The sequence below is a fragment of the Chroicocephalus ridibundus genome, chromosome 7 (genome assembly GCF_963924245.1).
Source record: "Chroicocephalus ridibundus chromosome 7, bChrRid1.1, whole genome shotgun sequence".
In the NCBI taxonomy this organism is placed as follows: Eukaryota; Metazoa; Chordata; class Aves; order Charadriiformes; family Laridae; genus Chroicocephalus; species Chroicocephalus ridibundus.
In genome coordinates, this window is record NC_086290.1 from 2,922,135 (window position 1) to 2,939,529 (window position 17,395).

Sequence of the window (17,395 nt, forward strand, 5' to 3'; positions counted from 1 at the left end):
ATCTTCATCTGCAATGCAATTTCCTGGCAAGTTTCAGGTATAACTTGTACATTCAAGAACAAGTTGCTTACTGTACCACTCCCCCTCATACTGCACTATGCATTTAACCTTCTGACTTGCGTGTTAACATTTTCTTTCCAGGAGTAAGAGCCAAAGTTCTTATTATGAATTTTAATATAACTGAGGTACATACATCAATACCAGGGAATTTGTATTTTACAGAGTTCATGAAACAAATGTCCTCACCAAACTGATAAAGCCTGGAGCACTGAAGACCTGATAAACAAAACAGAAATCCATCGTATTATACTAAAAGAAAGAGATACCAGAGATTGGTTCTATAGTTAGGACAACTTTGAAAAATGTTTAAAAAAATTTACACTAAAGTGCACACAAAGTAATTGGTAGGAATTAAAAATTAACTACAAAATTCCACTTTAACTCAAACACCCTTAACTCAAGAAACTGTATTATTACTTTAAAATTTTCCATAATAGCAGTCTGTGTCTGTCTTACTTATCTAGTCATTAGGTACCACCGTAACACATCCAATGTTTTATTTATATCTAAACTTAGCACAGGGGAATCCGACATTACCAGGATGCTTCAAAGTAGAAATAGTTTTTGTTGTGTGACTCAAACTGGTCAAACAGATAAAAAGTGTGAGTTGCAGCCACAAAAATGACAGAAACCTAAGGAAACCAAATTATAAATTAAAATGTAAACACCAGAAAGCAACTAAGGAAAAGGGGGCAGGAAACACTTAGAAATACGCTGGTTAAGAATTGCTACATACATGAACTACTTTGTGTGTCACAGGGGACACGATGAGATAAAAATGGAGAAAACAGTATTTTATTGATATGGAAAAGTGACATCTAACGAACTGGAGAACAGGCTCACAAGGCAAGCTGTGTAAACCCTCACTTCTCGCAATTTAAGATGACATAAACATGAGAAAATACCTTGTAGAGAAAAACTCTATGAAGTAGACGTATTGGTGAGGTGTTGAGCACATCGAACTTCACAGACCAGAGAAATAAGTCTATTAGACAAAAGCAACCAGTTCTACCCTCACACATTTGCCAGTAGGGAATTACTTTTTTCTTTGCCAAGTAACATATTTGAGAGGATGCAACCCTGGTATCAGCTCACCTACTCCTTCCACTCTGAAGTGTGTGTTTAAATAATAATAGACCAAAACGCATATCTGTGCCTAATAAAGTCCAAAGTTCTTACTCCATGCATTTCCTTGTTGCCTTATTTCTGAAGAAATAAGTTGGTTTTGGTTTTTTTTTTTAAATGAGAATCGGGTGTGGTAATCTCTCCTTCTACCTTAAAGGATTAGGCATTTTATTGGTGTAAATGTATTAATCACAATTAGAATTCACCAAATTAGGAAAAATAAGAACTTGGATTTTTTTTTCTGCAAACTTCTGCTCTCTTATATTTAGGGCAGTTCTGTTATGGACAGAGACAGTATTTTGACCCAACACCTTCAGTCACACTATACAGTGATTATTATATATCAAAAAGTGGGAATTTGCAAATGGCTTAAAATCAAAACTTTAAAATAGTATATTCCAAAATACTTCACTTCTAGTGTAGAACTAGTCTGCATTAAATGTGAAATTATGACAGTCTATATTGATATTAGTTTTAGCTTCATAGAATTATTTTCTCCACTTCTGACTCCTTTTCACACACAGTAGTTCAGTTCTCGTTCAGTTCTTCTCTACTTGTTACAGAAATTTCAGTTCTACAGTTAATCTTCAATGGCTTTTGGGACACCTAAGGTTTAACTGTAATTTTGTTTATGTAAATATTAAAAGTATTATCTTTTTAAAAGTCGAACAGTTAGAATGATAAATAAGCTACGGCATATAACTTTTCAAATAAGTACAAACAGGGCATAGTTTATTAGCTTTGTTGGCAAAATAAATTACAAATAACCTTCTGAACGTCTAGCACCCATCATTATTTTTCTTATGAAAAATAATTAAAGCCAAGATTAATGTAAGCAGATTTAATGCCTGTTGATCTAAATTATTCAAACAGGACATCTCAACTGAATCAATACAGAAACTGTACAAAGCTGACTACTGCTCAATTTTGCCAAGCAAGGGCAACGTGCAATCTGGCACCACGTACTTCAAAGCACAACTGAAGCTGCCCAAGGTATTTCTTCACAAGGTTTTCTGAAATTGAAGGAAGAAGAAAAGTTGTTACCTACATTTGAGATGCTCCAGAGCTGAGTGACAGAGCACAGAGAGGCAGATTACAAAACGTTCCCCTAAGCTTTCATCATGGAATTACACCTCATCCTGAGGAAACCTACCTATAAGGGAAAGTTCCTGCATAATGAATTGAGGTGTGACTCTCAATTAACGTCCATGCAGATACCATTGTTCTCTATTACGGACTCAGGCACCCAGACAGGTTAGGACAGATTTAATGGGCTGGTGTTAACTGACCCTATGCATGCGACTAGCCTGCAGCAAAACTGCAGCTTTATCTACATTAAGGGTGTGGTTTTAAGATATGGCTGAACCCACCTAACCTCAGGATGACACCAAAAGCATAGCAGTCTCGTGCTTCTCCATTCCCAAGCCTTCTATCCCCTCATACTCCTACCACTTCTCATAGAAGTGGAGGATGCTCAGCTTTTTCATGGTGGGCTCTCACCTCCCATTATGCAGTCGGATGGGCCTCAGTGCTCCAAAACGCAGACCATCCCTACTGGCTCTGTCTCAGCCATATCTTAAAAGTACACTCCAAGATAAATTACTTGACATTTGTCACAGGCTAAGCCTATACTCACAAGCAGTTGTTACAGGTTAGCTGATAGGTGTTAATGTAATAAGCCCTAATAAACTGATGGTGAGTTTGAGACTTAAAAGCAAATCTTTGCATTGTTTAACTTTGGCCACATAAATACAGCCAGAACAAATTAAACCGAAAGCTACTCAGTTTAACAACTCACCCGTTAACTATGCTCAGCTACTCCAGCATTTAGACGGGGTCCACATTCATCAACAGTTTATTTCCACCCCCAATCCAACAGAATGCAACCTACTTAGTTTTAAGTCTGATCTACCGTTATTGAACGGGACCTTAAAAAGTACCAGCAGTGGACTGAAAGGAAGTTTCTGTTGGCCACAAAAATATTTTGCAGGTGAGAGCAGAGGAAGGACAGAGGATCACAGCTGAAAAATTGAAGTAATGGTTGGGAAATGGAGTTGAAATATGCACTTGTGAGGAACATCACTGCATGATGCAATGGGTCTCAAAGGGAGGGAGAAAAATACAGGACCTGAAGGCAGGGGAAGAAGTCTTATAAACAGAACTGAAGCTTTAAATTCCATGAATAAAGATTACAACACAGCATTATGCTACCTACTACCAAACACACCTTCAGTAATCCCAGGAGTCTCCAAACATACCCAAAATAAGTAAATAAATACAGGTGCTGAACTCAAACTGAGCAATAAACTTCTGCTGGGAATTTCATTTCCCCAACACATAAGCCAGTTGATTCTAATCAAGCAAACCCCATTTCTTTCCTAAGGAAAGTCTGCTGTCTCGATTTCACTTAGTTTTGCAGGGAAGTACAATCTTTTGAGTTTCTTACTTAGACTTTCATTAAGTCTTTTTGAGGGAATTTTGTGTTACAGAATATTTGCATAGTTTGAACTGAAGTTATCCTCTGTTGACCTTCTATTTTACACACTGGTGTCCTGGCTTCTTCTTTGTTCTGCAAAGCCCCTCATTTGTAAGCAACTTTGAGGGTTCAACCATAGGTTACAAATGCGTATCCGACATACATTTCTCAAGTTAGTATAGGCTCTGTCCACATGGGAGAGGCATTTATGTACATTTATGTTTTTAAACCTAAACCTGAGTGCATCAGACAGTACCAGGTAGGTACTTCTGATTGACAGCTTGAATAAATCCTCATACACTTGATTCCTCTCACTTTGGAGATATTCAAAAGTCATTTGGACATGGTTCGGGCAACAAGGCTCCAGGTGGCCCTACTTGAGCAGGGGGTTGGCCAAGGTCACCTCCAGGGTCCCTTCCAACCTCATTCTTTCTGTGCAAGTCTGTAATACCCAATTGTGTTTATTTAAGCACCTTCCTAGAAGTCATGGATATCCACAGCACAACTAACACCACAAATTCATCTCTCTCTAAAAGAAAATACCATTGTCATCATAAAATTGTTTTAAGGCACCTATTTGTTAACAATTATAATTTAGTATAAATAATTATTTCTAAATTGGGATTAAAAGAAAAAATATCTATTCATGCTATGAAAATAACTACCTGTAACATTTCCATATAAAAAAAAATCAGCTTTAAAAGACTTATGCTTCCCACTAAAGACGTGAAAATGGGTCTGGAGTGGAGGGGGGAGACTCCAGCACTGAACTCCAAACTCTGATTTCACTGCAGAAAGCCAGCTGGTAGCACAGATGCACTCAGCACAATTCCAGTGCATAGAAGATATACCAAACAAGACTACTTGCCTTTATGTCAACAATTAGCTGTAATATGTGAAAACTCCCTTAATCTCCTTATAAAAATAAATTACACTATCAGTTAATGCAATGTGCAAAAAAAACCCTGCATAATCTGTAAAACGTGCACCATTTCAGCAATAGATAAAAGGGGCAAAAGCAGAGCACCCCTGAAGTCCCCAGCCAATACCAATGCATTTACACTCACATATGCAGGATGAAACCCCTCCAAGAAAAGATTAAGAAGTGACTATTGTTTGATCTTATAAACAGAAATCACAAAAAAAAAATGTTTAGGCATAAAATATGTGCAAGAAAATGTGAATGTAGGACTGTGCCATAAAAAACTTCTTTTAAAAAAAGCAGGTAGGTATTGCCATAAAATTAATGATACCTCTGTGTGTATGTCCATATTTCAAACTCTTCCACTTCATTCTACCAGGAAAAATACGCAGTATGGTACACCTTGTCAGGAAAAACATCCAAACAAAAAAAATTATGACTTGTGCAAAGTTAATGCTTCCTGCTTTAAAAGGAGAATGAATACACTGCTTCAGAAGCATCACTACCTCCAGGCCACCTTGAAAGCCAGACATTTCCAGTGTTACAACAGAAACTGAATGAACAGAATACAAACAGAAAGGAAAGCTTAACTACTTCCAGCCTATCAACATACTCAAAATTGAACATTACATTTAATGATCAACAAAAGATCATCCTGAGGTGATCACTCAAAGACTGAGAATGAAAGTCACTTCTCATTTGTACTCTGACAGCATTTTAATAACATTAAACCACGTCCTTAACTTGCTTTTCGTGCACTTTTTCCTCTATAACTTTAAGCCTTGCCATATGAATGTCAAACTTAGCTGTAAATGAATGTATGTTCAAACAAGAACTTTGAGATGAACGTTCAGATAACTTTGACCAGATAATCCAAGTATCACCAATTACCACTGTGCCTTTAGCTTCCTAACAGCTCAAGTAAATTTACTTCCGAAAGCCTTCAGCCTGAATTTGCCTCATTATTAAACATGGTTTTTCCCCCACAATGTGCAACTCAGCTATCTCCAGTTATATGTATTCAAATAAAAAACACGATAAGAAACAAAGCCAGGGCTTATCTATTCTGCAATTTTCCCCCCTTCTAGCCAAAACAATTCATTAGCATTATGAAATACAACTCTTACTCATCAGAAAAAAACAATACGAAATGTTCCTGCTCAGTTTCTGAAGCTCACAAAAGGAAATCTTCTAATCTCTTAGTTAAAAAACAACAACAACAAAACAAAAAAAAAAAAAAAAACAAAAAAAAAAACCCCAACAAAACACCAACACACCAAACCCAAACCAAAATAAAAAACAAACCCACACAATTTTCTTCCTCAGGTTTAATTTAGGGTAAATTACAAACACTTGCTAACATAAACATGCTACAGACCAGAAGCCTAATTCTTTCACAGCTGGAATCTCCAAGTGAGAGAAATGAGCTGCTGATTTGTAAAATGCTGCAAGTGGATATAAATCTCTAAAATACTTAAATAGAAATAGTTCCAGCATATTCATCAAGATCAAATCAAATGAAAAGTCAAATAGATGCTCATACTGACAAACTGGGCAATATACTTTTTTTGTAGTGGGATGACCAGCAGTGTGAGTTGTTGCCCAGCCTGGGACTACAGTAACTGCGTAACATTTTAATACACAGTCCAAATAACTTTAGTAATAGTAGTAGAAAGGAGTGATACTCACTAAGCCACACACCCCCAGCTTCAAACCCTTCTACATTCCAAACAATAGTACTAGTTAAAAAAAAAAGCAATCAAAAACAACAAAAACCCCAACAAACAAACAAAAAAACCCCACGTCCACACCACATTAAAGACAAATGGGCCAAAAGCTGCATTTTTGTACACACAAAATATCTATCATGAACAAAGCAAATCATATGCCTGTACTAGCAAGACTAGGTTGTAAAGAGCAGGTCAGAGAGACATGCCAATCTTAACCATTTTCCCCATCTTGCAAATCCGTAAATACATGGTTATTTTCAGTGAAAGCCAGCCCTGGAAGATGCTACGTGACCCCATGATACACTGTACTACAAGACCCTTCTGATTTCACCAAGGCTTCACGCAGGGTGGCACAGCAAGGAGAGCAGCGTGCTGGGGCCAGGGTACCATCAGCTTCGTGCCTTTGTACAGAAAATGTAAATCACCAGCCACCCTGATGGTTCAAACACTTTTCACAAGATGCATCCCCGGCAAAAGTCTGAGCTAAAAAAAGGCATTGAGACACTCAATTAATTGAGATGTCAGAAACGAGTATTTGGATTTCTCTCTCCCTCCAAAAATCCCTTTCAAAATACATCAAATCAATCACGGTAATATTTGCTATGAATAAAAGCTGTTTAAATATTTCTCGAATATTTAACTACTGTCATCCACAACAGCCTTTCCTAGAAGAGCTTTATATACCGCTATCACAAAAATCTACATTAAAAAATTATTTGTGTAACATTGGGAAAAGGGCTACCCCATGAATGAAGCTGTCACTACACGGCAATAATCGAAACAATCTATTAATAGTACAGTTCATAATCTTGTCTGGCTGATGTGTCTAGCACTCGGCTTATATATTGCTTCAATGACCATTTCATTTTGAGACTATTACATAATATATCAAATATAGTCACATTTCAGTGCAGAGAAAATACACCTCATCCCTATAGAAAGGCAACATTTCAGCACAACACTAAAGCAGTTTTACTGAAGTATAAATCTAATCTTCGCAATCAGTTAAGCAGTTCACAAGCAGCTTGCTCGCTTGAACTCTTACAGCAATTTTCCATTAACAAGTTTATTTAAAACATGATTTATCGAAATAGCATAATCGTTTTTTAAAAACGTGCCACATTTTATAAACGTTAAATGCAAACACAGGGTTGCAAGGTAGAGTTTAAAAACTGAGAAAACCAAATTACTCTCCAAGATTCCTTCGTTAGTACCACACTGTTGTTCCTTTTAAATACACTTCCAGATTCTACTAGAAATTTGGGAAGTACTGGAAGTTCTGACCACAGTGTATTACACATTGTAAAACAACAGGGGAAATAGTAAAAAAAAAAAAAGGAAAAAAAAAAAGCCCACAAAGGTAAGACAGAGGATTCTTCTTAATATCAACAGTGAAGTGAGAAAAAACACTGAGAGAGGCATGGAGCCTGCTTTGACAGCTGTACCCTCGGAAAAGCCAATCCACACGCACAGGGGTTTGGCTGAGGCGGAGACACGGATTCATTGAAGAAATTCTTGAGGGTGCATTTACTATCGGCTCTGCCTACAAGTACAGACACATCAGGCGACAGCCCATACCTGAGCCTTATACAACTCTAAGGAGCACCGGAGTGGATGTTTGAGGATCAGCAAGACAAACCAGTACATTTAAGAGGCACCAGAAGTGTGGGCAAGCATCTTCAAAGCGGTGCTGTCCTTATGCTCGTCAAAAAAACACAGAAACTTATTTTATTGTAAGTGGACAAAAGCTTTTTCTCCCCTATAACACTACAAGAAGAACACGCATCACATACCTATTTTTAACTCTCACTGGTTTATTTAAAAATAACCTAAACGCTCAAAAACCTAACCCTTAGTGCAACACGTCCCAGCTGGTGCATCTGACATTGGCTGCACACCGCGCAGCACAACACAGCTCTTCTTCAAAAAGCACGAACGGGACGCGTCCGGGTGACAGCCACCGAGCGTTTCTCCCGCTGCCGTCTGCGGTAGGGGACGGGCTCGCCCAGCCGCAGCCGCCGCCGTCGTCCCCTGCTGTCCCCTCCCGTCCCGTCCCATCCCCTCCCGCTCCCCGCGCACAAGGGAAGCGGCGGCAGCCAAGGCGCGCTACGCCAACTGCGGCCGCAGCGCCCGCCCGCTCATTCAGAGATGCATCTTGCGCCTTCCTCCCTCTTACGCTAGCGTAAAGGCCTCCCCCCCCACACTAATCAAAACACTCGCGAGTCGGGACGCAAAGAAGATGGCGGAGCAGGGCCCGCTTACGGCGTCGGACAGCAGTTTACGCTGCGCTCTTTGCGCAGGGCCCCATAAGAGCCGTGCAGCGCTGCGGTGGGGAGCGTGCGTAGTGCGCTTGGTGAATGCCGATGGCCTATTTCCCGTGAGGGGAGGGGGGTGTCTGATAAACAATGGTGCCCCCCCTGCGCGGCTCCCTTACCGATTCCTCCTCTTTCTCCATCCCCGTGGGCATCTGCGGCACAGCCCGGTTGATGGAGACGCAGTCGTTGAGGTCGGGCATGTCCTTGCCGCGGTAGATGGGCAGCGGTTTGGCGGCGTCTAGCGCCCGGGCTCGGAAGGAGAGTTTGCTCATTGTCTCCCCCTCACAATAACACCCCGGGGCCGGGCGGGCGGGGGGGGCCTTCAGTGCGGCCTCGCCGCCGCCTCCCAGCCGCTCCCGCACCCGGCCCGCACCACCATGGAGGGTCCCGCCGCCCCGGAACAGCTCTCCGCGGGGCCGCCCGTAGCTCACAGCGCACGCCCCGCAGCCCTAGATCCGCGCCGGGCTCGCTCGATCCGCTCCCTGCGCCATGGCAAACATGGCGGACATTAACCAAAGCGGCCAGCGATCCCGGCAGCCAACGCGAGAGCTCGGGGGGGGGGAGGTGGGGGGGAGGCCGGGAGGGAGGAGGTGCGCGCGCAGCCGAGGGCGGGAGGCTGAGGGGGGGCGGTGGGGACGCGGCCGCTGAGGAGGGACGGGACGGTGCCGTGCCCGCTGAGGCGAAACGGGCCGTGCGGAGTGAAAGTCACTGTCCCGTTGTCGAGCTCCGGGAGGGGCGAGGCGGGAGGAGCCTGTGACCGGAGAAAGTGGCGCCGTGCACCGCTGTCCCCCCACAGCCGCCGCCCCGAAGCCGGTGACAGGCACCGAGGGTCGCCTCGTGTGGGGACAGCGAGGCGGGAAGGGCGGGCTCCTTCTCTCCCGGGCTCCTGTCCTCAGCGCTGCATGGTGGCTCCATCGTTAGCTGTTTGGGGCGTTAAAGCGTTTTAGCATTAACAACAGTCGTCAGGAGAAATAACTTCGGTTATTGTTACAAACCCAACACTTCAGAAACAAACTCAGACCTGCTCAATTTATTGTTTTTTTTTTTCATCAAGATTGATGCCCTGTATTGCTCTGCATAGACTGAACCTTGAAGAAGGGCTGAAGGGGGCTCTGGGGAGACCCCCCTGCAGCGCTGCCTCCAGCTCTGGGGCACCAACAGCAGAAGGACACGGAGCTGTTGGAGTGGGGCCAGAGGAGGCCCCGGAGATGCTGGGAGGGCTGGAGCCCCTCTGCTGGGAGGACAGGCTGAGAGAGCTGTGGGGGTTCAGCCTGGAGAAGAGAAGGCTCCGGGGAGACCTTCCAGCCCCTGCCAGGCCCTCAAGGGGCTCCAGGAAAGCTGGGGAGGGACTCTGGAGCCGGGAGGGGAGCCATGGGACGAGGGGGAAGGGTTTTACACTGACAGAGGGGAGATTGAGATGAGATGTGAGGCAGAAATTGTTTGCTGTGAGGGTGGTGAGCCCCTGGCCCAGGTTGCCCAGAGAAGCTGTGGCTGCCCCATCCCTGGAGGGGTTCAAGGCCAGGTTGGACGGGGCTTGGAGCAACCTGGGCTGGTGGGAGGTGTCCCTGCCCAGGGCAGGGGGTGGCACTGGGTGGGTTTTAAGGTCCCTTCCAATGCAAACCATTCCATGATTCTATAAGTTCTGCGTACCACAAAATAAGGTGCTTCTCATACCCAGAAGTTTGTATTTAAAGACCTGTCCGTAGGTCTGCAGTTACTCGGGGATACCTGCGTGGTATGTGCTCAGTGACGCTGTTCTACTGTAGAAGTGCTTCACTCCTGTTTTGGTGCTGCCCGCTTTCAAGGGATACAGCCCTGAACAGGAACAAGGCATCCAATTTGGAAAGAACAATCCCAAGTTCTCCATGAGGACAAAGCCACAGTCTTCTACCAGTCTGGAGCTTCCCACGTCGTTTAATCTATTGGCCTGAGTCTGCAAAGCCCATCATCGCAGACCTTTAATACTTCAAATACCTCATCACTTCCATGTTATTTTGACACCCTGAGATAAGGCCAGCTGCTTTTTCTCACCTCCACCTTAGAGCTCTTACAGGAGTTGTCAGTGCAATCTTCTGTCTCTGGAACTCTTGGGCAGACAAAACTTGGCCATGTTACCATTTGGACCGCAGTGCCAACTGTATCTAATATTCCATTTTTTGTAGAAAAAAACCCAAAACAACCAAAACTTGAGCAAACAGGCTCAGTCTCTGTCTTGCTGTTCATTTTTAGTTACCTGCTGCGTTTGTTATTTATATGGTTTTATAGAGCAAATACAACTACTGTTCATGATAAACACATGATTTACAAAATGAAGACTAAAGAATTGTGTCAGCTAGAGAGAGGGAGAGATAAGGAAGATGAAACAAGTGCAGTAATACAGAAGAGGGAAAAAGAGGCAGCTGTAACATTACATTCATGAGCCATGGGCCCAACTTAGCTTGTGAAAGAGACGTGGAAATTATATTAGCTACTCCTATGAAAGCGTCAGGATAATGTTCAGTAATAGTCATATGAACAAAGGAAGCTTTAAAAATAATGAGAAAAGGAACAGAGAACAAAACTGTGATAGATTGCACTTATTTGTAACTCCCTTAAAATATTTTTATTCATAAAGATAGACAATTCTTGACTTGGATTAGAATGAACATGCCTTATGCAGAAGCCTACCATAAATTAATTGAGAGCTCAGTACCAATCTTGCTTAGAGCTGCCCCAGCTGTGTAGGCGATGCTTTCAACAATGTTTCTCTTCAGACAAATATTTAAAAGTTGTATAGTTTCTAGCTTAGAATTTATAGTTCAGCACCGTTGTAAAGTGGCCAAACTTCCAACACCCAAAATTGTTTTTGGTATCTCCAGATTGATTCGCGATTGATTGGTAGCAGCAGAGGGTTGCCATTTTCCAAAGAGGAATTGCGATGCATTTCTCCCCAAAGCCGGCGTGTTCATCAGCTACTTCGGTGCGTGCCTGAAGTAAGCGCTGAGCCAAATCCAACCTCACCTCCCCTTCACATCTTAGCACAGCCATTTAAAATTGTACCCAAGTGTGAGCTTCCCCTGTGGTTGTTGACAAACAGCGTATGAGTGTCATGAATCCCAGTCTCAGTAAATAAAATGCATTTTCAGCTCACATTTCATACATTTTCCATATAAACGCCATTATCTAAATTCTCTTGTACAGATAACATGCATTTGGAAAGGTTGGGTTGGCTGCATGGAACAGGCAGTTCCTCCTGAAGCACTTCCTCAAGTAGTTAAAAGACAAGAAGGACTTTCCTCTTTCTGCTTCCCTTTGAGCAAGGAAGAGGCACTTTCCACGCTACTGTAAGATTTTTTTTGCTTTCTCAGTTAGCACAACTGAACAATAAACACCAATAACCTTTTCCCTTTGTGTGCATGTTCTGTTCTTTTTCACTGCTTAAACCAAAAAAAAAAAAAAAAAAGAACAAAAATGCAACATATTTACCCTCAAGGTGGCTCTTAGTCCTAAACTCATCCCATTATTTTATTTCTACAAGCAATGCAATTTTTTTTAAATGATGCCCCGTAGGATACAGGGCTTTTTTTATGCAGTCAAAAAAATCATTGCACAGAGCTGAACATGGATAGAACTGAGGTTAAAACTTACATTAGTTTAGCTTTAAACCAGAACCATACATCTTTTCAGTACGTAATCTGATCTTTTCGTAAAATATTACAGGTTTTCTGAAGAATTTAATCTGTAAAAAAATTATGAGGTGTACTCGACCTATAGATAAAATAACTAACTTTTGATGCACAAATCAAGGAAACAATGTCTCAAACTTAATTATGTGTTGTGGTTGAATTCTGACTTGTCTTCATATTTTCTGTGTAAGACAATGGAATTGGATATGCACACTTATACTGTGCATATTCACATACCAAAGGAAATACCCAAATTTCGTTTGAACACATGTATCAATGGAAACATTAGAGTTGTATAGGCTCGGGTGCTTTATCACGTCCTTGCTTTTGGTTCTGCTTCTCCATAGTGACAACACAAGGAATGCTTGTTCTCCCTGTAGCTGCCTGATGCCTGGGTCATTTCTGGTGGTCTTTTTGCAATTTTTTTCCGTTTTTTTTTTTTGTGTGCTAATAATATACATCTCACTGCATTAGTCTTACACAAAGCAGAAGCATCACTTATAGATGACTGTGTCAAGAAATCTCAATGTACATTATTGCAATATGAAATGTCATGAGCACGTAATAGTTCTTTATTCTTTGCAATGTTTCCTTATAAAGTACAAGAAGTATTTAAAAAAAAAAAGCACGGACAGTATAGAAACAGAGATTCCAGAAGTGGTTAATGGTCTTTGAATAGGCGCGTTGTCATTCAGAGTCGGGGGGGTTGTTTGAAACATTGATTGTATAGCGTTAAAAGATAACTACAATTTCAATGTGCTAATGACTATAAATACACAACAATAATCTTCAAGATACAAGGTGTATAGAAGGGTTGTCTTTGTCTTCTGCAGCACGCCAGGTACATGCTGCATGAGGGTTAGAAGACGCGATTAGGAAAGTGGCGCTGACGAATTCTATGCTACCAAATATTTCGGATGTCACTGATGGAGCCATTGTACGGTCCGGGTTCCTGCCTGGGCAGCAGCAGCAGCAGCCGCCTCATTACAGAGTGTTTTGATCTCATGTTTAAGCAAAGCTTCACTAGAAGGGAGCCTAAAAGTAGCCAGGAGGCTGGCTTAGTAACTTCAGCACAAGGGAAAGTGCTGAGCTTTCCAGGAGAGATATGAATGGACTAGGGGAGTCTTTTTAAAGGTTATGAAGTCCTTCTTTCTCCCTGTGTCTGAGAACTCCTATTGAAGTGAAAGGAACCTCTGTCCTATTCATTTCAAAGGGGGTTTTGTCAGGAAAAAGAGCTTGATCAAAGTAGCTACTAAGCATGCTTAGTGGCTAATGTTCAGAGTTAAATGTATCAGCTGTTCCAAACCATTTCTATTTCAAATTATTCAAAGGGTTTAGGGGACTGGCAGCCTGCACATTTTCCTCTTTAAGGTCACCAAAACCTATCAGCCAAAACCTGAAATCTAGTCGTGAATAGCTTCTTGGGAGATTTAAAGCTCTGAATGAAAATTATAGAAGTGGAAAATTAAGTTAAAATCTAGAGCCCAACAACAACAGCCACTATATAAAACTAAATAAAAAGGCTGCTATGAAAATTCCTGATTCCCCAAATTATAGCAGGAAGGTAAAATGATGAAAGATGCTTGAGCTAGGAAGCAGCAGGAAGCTCCTGATTTAAGAGTTTTATACCAAAAAACAGGTTAAAACCAGCCCTGGGTGCTGGGGTCACCCTCTGGATTTTGTGAATTCAGGTGTGGGCACAGTCCGAGGCTTCCTGAGGGGTCTGGGCAGAAAGCCTCTGCCGTAAATGCTCTTACACCCGCAAAACTCTGTCTTCTCTAGTACAGCTTGTTTTCCTTTCTCTGTGAATATACCAGACCTTTAGCATTCGCACTGCCAGATCTCAGCATTTTTTCCCTTCTCAAACCCTTAAGTCCTTCCAAAACCCGGTAAAAAAGAAAATTTCCCCAGTGCTTCTCTCCTGCTGGGCTAGAACCAGGTAGCCACCCGGCTTCTAGAGCAGCAAGATACCCGTGGTTGCTGCTCCTCCCCGTGCTCTGGTGACCTCTTTCTGTGTCACGTCGTTTCTCTGAATTCCATCGCCCTGTAGGTTACCTCCAGGCTGGATCCCATCAGTGTTCCCAGTAGCGTGGCACACTTGCGTGCTCTATCAAGCCTCGCCAGGAGCAGGCAATGAAAGGGTGGTACGACACCCTTCCACCCGTGCTTATGAGAACAATTTCCTGCTCATCCAATCTCAGAAATAACCCAGGTCTCGCACTTCCTCGAAGCAATTCCCCTGCCCCAAATCGCTATTGTCGATTGTAGTCCAGAGGCATTGCCCTGGGAGGAAGGATTGTGCTTTTATTCACCCGTGATGCGAATCAGAGGGAAGTTTATCATCACTTGTATGGGACTCGTATCCTCATGGGTTCTGTACTTCCCCAGATTTTCTGGAAAACGGGACTGAGAGCAATCACAGAAAAACAGGTTTCTCAATAACGTTGCTGTGCATCAAGAAGCAGAAATATTAGCTTGATTGCCAGAAAAGTCAAAAGGAAAATGAAAGTGTTACACTGGCAATGAATAGTGCCGTGGCGATACTGTTTGTAGCATGCTCTCAGCACATAAATTCATAATAACGAAAGAAAGTTTTTAGTCTTCTGTTGTAGGTTGTGCAATCAACCACAGATTTAAAAAGGTATTCAAGCTTCAAATTTCTGTACTTCCTTGCCAAAGAGGTTTTTTTAAGAAAATATACAAAAAGAGACACTTTTATTATGCAGACATGAGTCATAGCAAATCAGATATAGTATTTCCTCTTCTAAATTGCTATTGATCACTGTTCACTGAAATATCTTGCTATGTATGCAATCATATCTTGATAAATACGCAAACGCTTTAGAAGACCTGCTTCCAGGAAAGTCACACGTTTATACCAGCTATTGCTTCCTCAAGAACAATGTTGCGAGCTATGCTCAGCTGAGCAATTTATTCTTATTTAAGTGACTAATGATTCAGCGCTGCTCCCAGAAAAGATGGGAGCAGTTTGCCTGTTCACACGCTGAGCTTCTTTGCTCTTGTGCTTTTGGTTCAAGTCAAGCTCTTTCTGGAAGGAGGAGCAGTGTGTTTGTGTTTGAGGCGGACTTCGATGCCTCGTACCCATTGCGAGGACCTGTCTGGGAAAGCCGTGTTTCAGGGATTTGAACTTAAATGAAGGGAGAGGTGGGAGCAGACAGGGAGGAGAGAGGAGGAACTAGTTGTATTAAAAAAGGCAAGTGAGCTACCAGCTGTAGATGTTCATGTGTGTTCAATCAGCCCTTCCCTTGCTGTCACCCCCACATGGTGTAGTTAGCCAGTATCATAGAATTGGAAGGGACCTTAAAGCCCACCCAGTGCCACCCCCTGCCCTGGGCAGGGACACCTCCCACCAGCCCAGGTTGCTCCAAGCCCCGTCCAACCTGGCCTTGAACCCCTCCAGGGATGGGGCAGCCACAGCTTCTCTGGGCAACCTGGGCCAGGGGCTCACCACCCTCACAGCAAACAATTTCTGCCTCACATCTCATCTCAATCTCCCCTCTGTCAGTGTAAAACCCTTCCCCCTCGTCCCATGGCTCCCCTCCCTGCTCCAGAGTCCCTCCCCAGCTTTCCTGGAGCCCCTTGAGGGCCTGGAAGGGGCTGGAAGGTCTCCGCGGAGCCTTCTCTTCTCCAGGCTGAACCCCCCCAGCTCTCCCAGCCTGTCCTCCCAGCAGAGGGGCTCCAGCCCTCCCAGCATCTCCGGGGCCTCCTCTGGCCCCACTCCAACAGCTCTGTGTCCTTCTGCTGTTGGTGCCCCAGAGCTGGAGGCAGCGCTGCAGGGGGGTCTCACAGAGTGGGGCAGAGGGGCAGAATCCCCCCCTCACCCTGCTGCCCACGCTGCTGGGGATGAGCCCAGGATATGGTTGGCATGAACTGGGAGGACTGTGGTGAGGAGCTGCATCTGTCCCATGGTTACAACATGCACCAGCCCTTGGGTGCTGAGTTGGCTGCCCAGGTGTGTGATGGCACCGGCTGGGCCGTATGCACCAAGGGCACGGTGTAGGCACGTTGTGTTTCGGGTGCAATGAAAGGAAAGGCCAGTTTGGCATATACACACCAGCTCAGCGCTGGGAGAAAGCTGAGTAATCAAGAAGAGGGAAGTTTGGTGCATATACAGATCCACAGGCACTCTCACTGTGTGAATAATGCCATTCACGCCTCCGTGAGCTTTTGTTTCACTTTGAATTGATCTTGAGAGAATATTCTCACACAGCTGAGTCTAACTACATATTCCTCTAAGATTGAACTTGAAGCTGGATGTGTAGAGCCTCCTCCTTGTGTCCTGGACTCAGGTTTGCAGAACAGACAGAGCAGTACCCGCTCACAACATTTATCTGAACTTCACTGAGAAAAAAGGAAGAAAAGAGTTAGAAATGGGAACTGAATTGTGGGCGCGGGAGAGAGCAGACAGGGTAAGAGGACACTGGTGGCATGACACTCTTTAACTGGGGTGCTTGCAAAAGGCCACTTGGTGAGAATAATTTCCTGCCCATCCACTCTCACTGATGATAGCCCTCAAGTTTGAGTTTTCATGTGTAAGCCCTGGAAGTTTGAAAATGCAAATTAGGGATAACTCAAGGTGATATCTGGGGGACTGCAATGAAGATATGTAGCCAAATAGGAGTGGGAAAGCCTGAGAAAAGATCATGTTGTCATAAATATTTTAAACAAAAATTTCACTCTGTGTAGAAGTGGAGTAAGACCACCTTCTCCCCAGTGAATCCAACAGCCAAGGGGGCTCAGAAATGCCCAGGTAGCCACCCAGGGTCTCCTAGGATGGCTCCAGGGCAGAAGACATCTCAGGGCATGGCAAACACCGAGATTCCAGCCAGCACAGGTCACTGGGGAAGCGGCAGGACTTACCGGAGAGCCAGTTCAGCTGAAAGCAGCTCAAAACAAGAAGAGAACAGATGAGGTGTTATGGATTGAGGAACCCAGAACAATTTATTGTCGTTTAAACAATTATTCTCTCACCTGATGACCCCTCCCCACCCAGGAAGAGGAATGGGAAAAACAAGGAAACTTGAGGGTTAAAATATAAACAGATTTAATAGGATAAGACTAAATAATTAACATTAATAACA

At 43.4% G+C, this 17,395-nt stretch overlaps 1 protein-coding gene across 1 annotated transcript in view; it reads right to left on the minus strand.

The window, feature by feature from the left end:
* The window catches only part of EPC2 (enhancer of polycomb homolog 2), a 49,638-nt gene extending 40,481 nt beyond the window's left edge, over positions 1-9,157 (minus strand). Inside the window, exon 1 of the mRNA XM_063341615.1 lies at positions 8,748-9,157. Within this exon, the coding sequence (XP_063197685.1) occupies positions 8,748-8,900 (153 nt within the window). The 5' untranslated portion in view covers positions 8,901-9,157. The remainder of the gene's footprint in view (positions 1-8,747) is intronic.
* Positions 9,158-17,395: the final 8,238 nt, after the last annotated feature.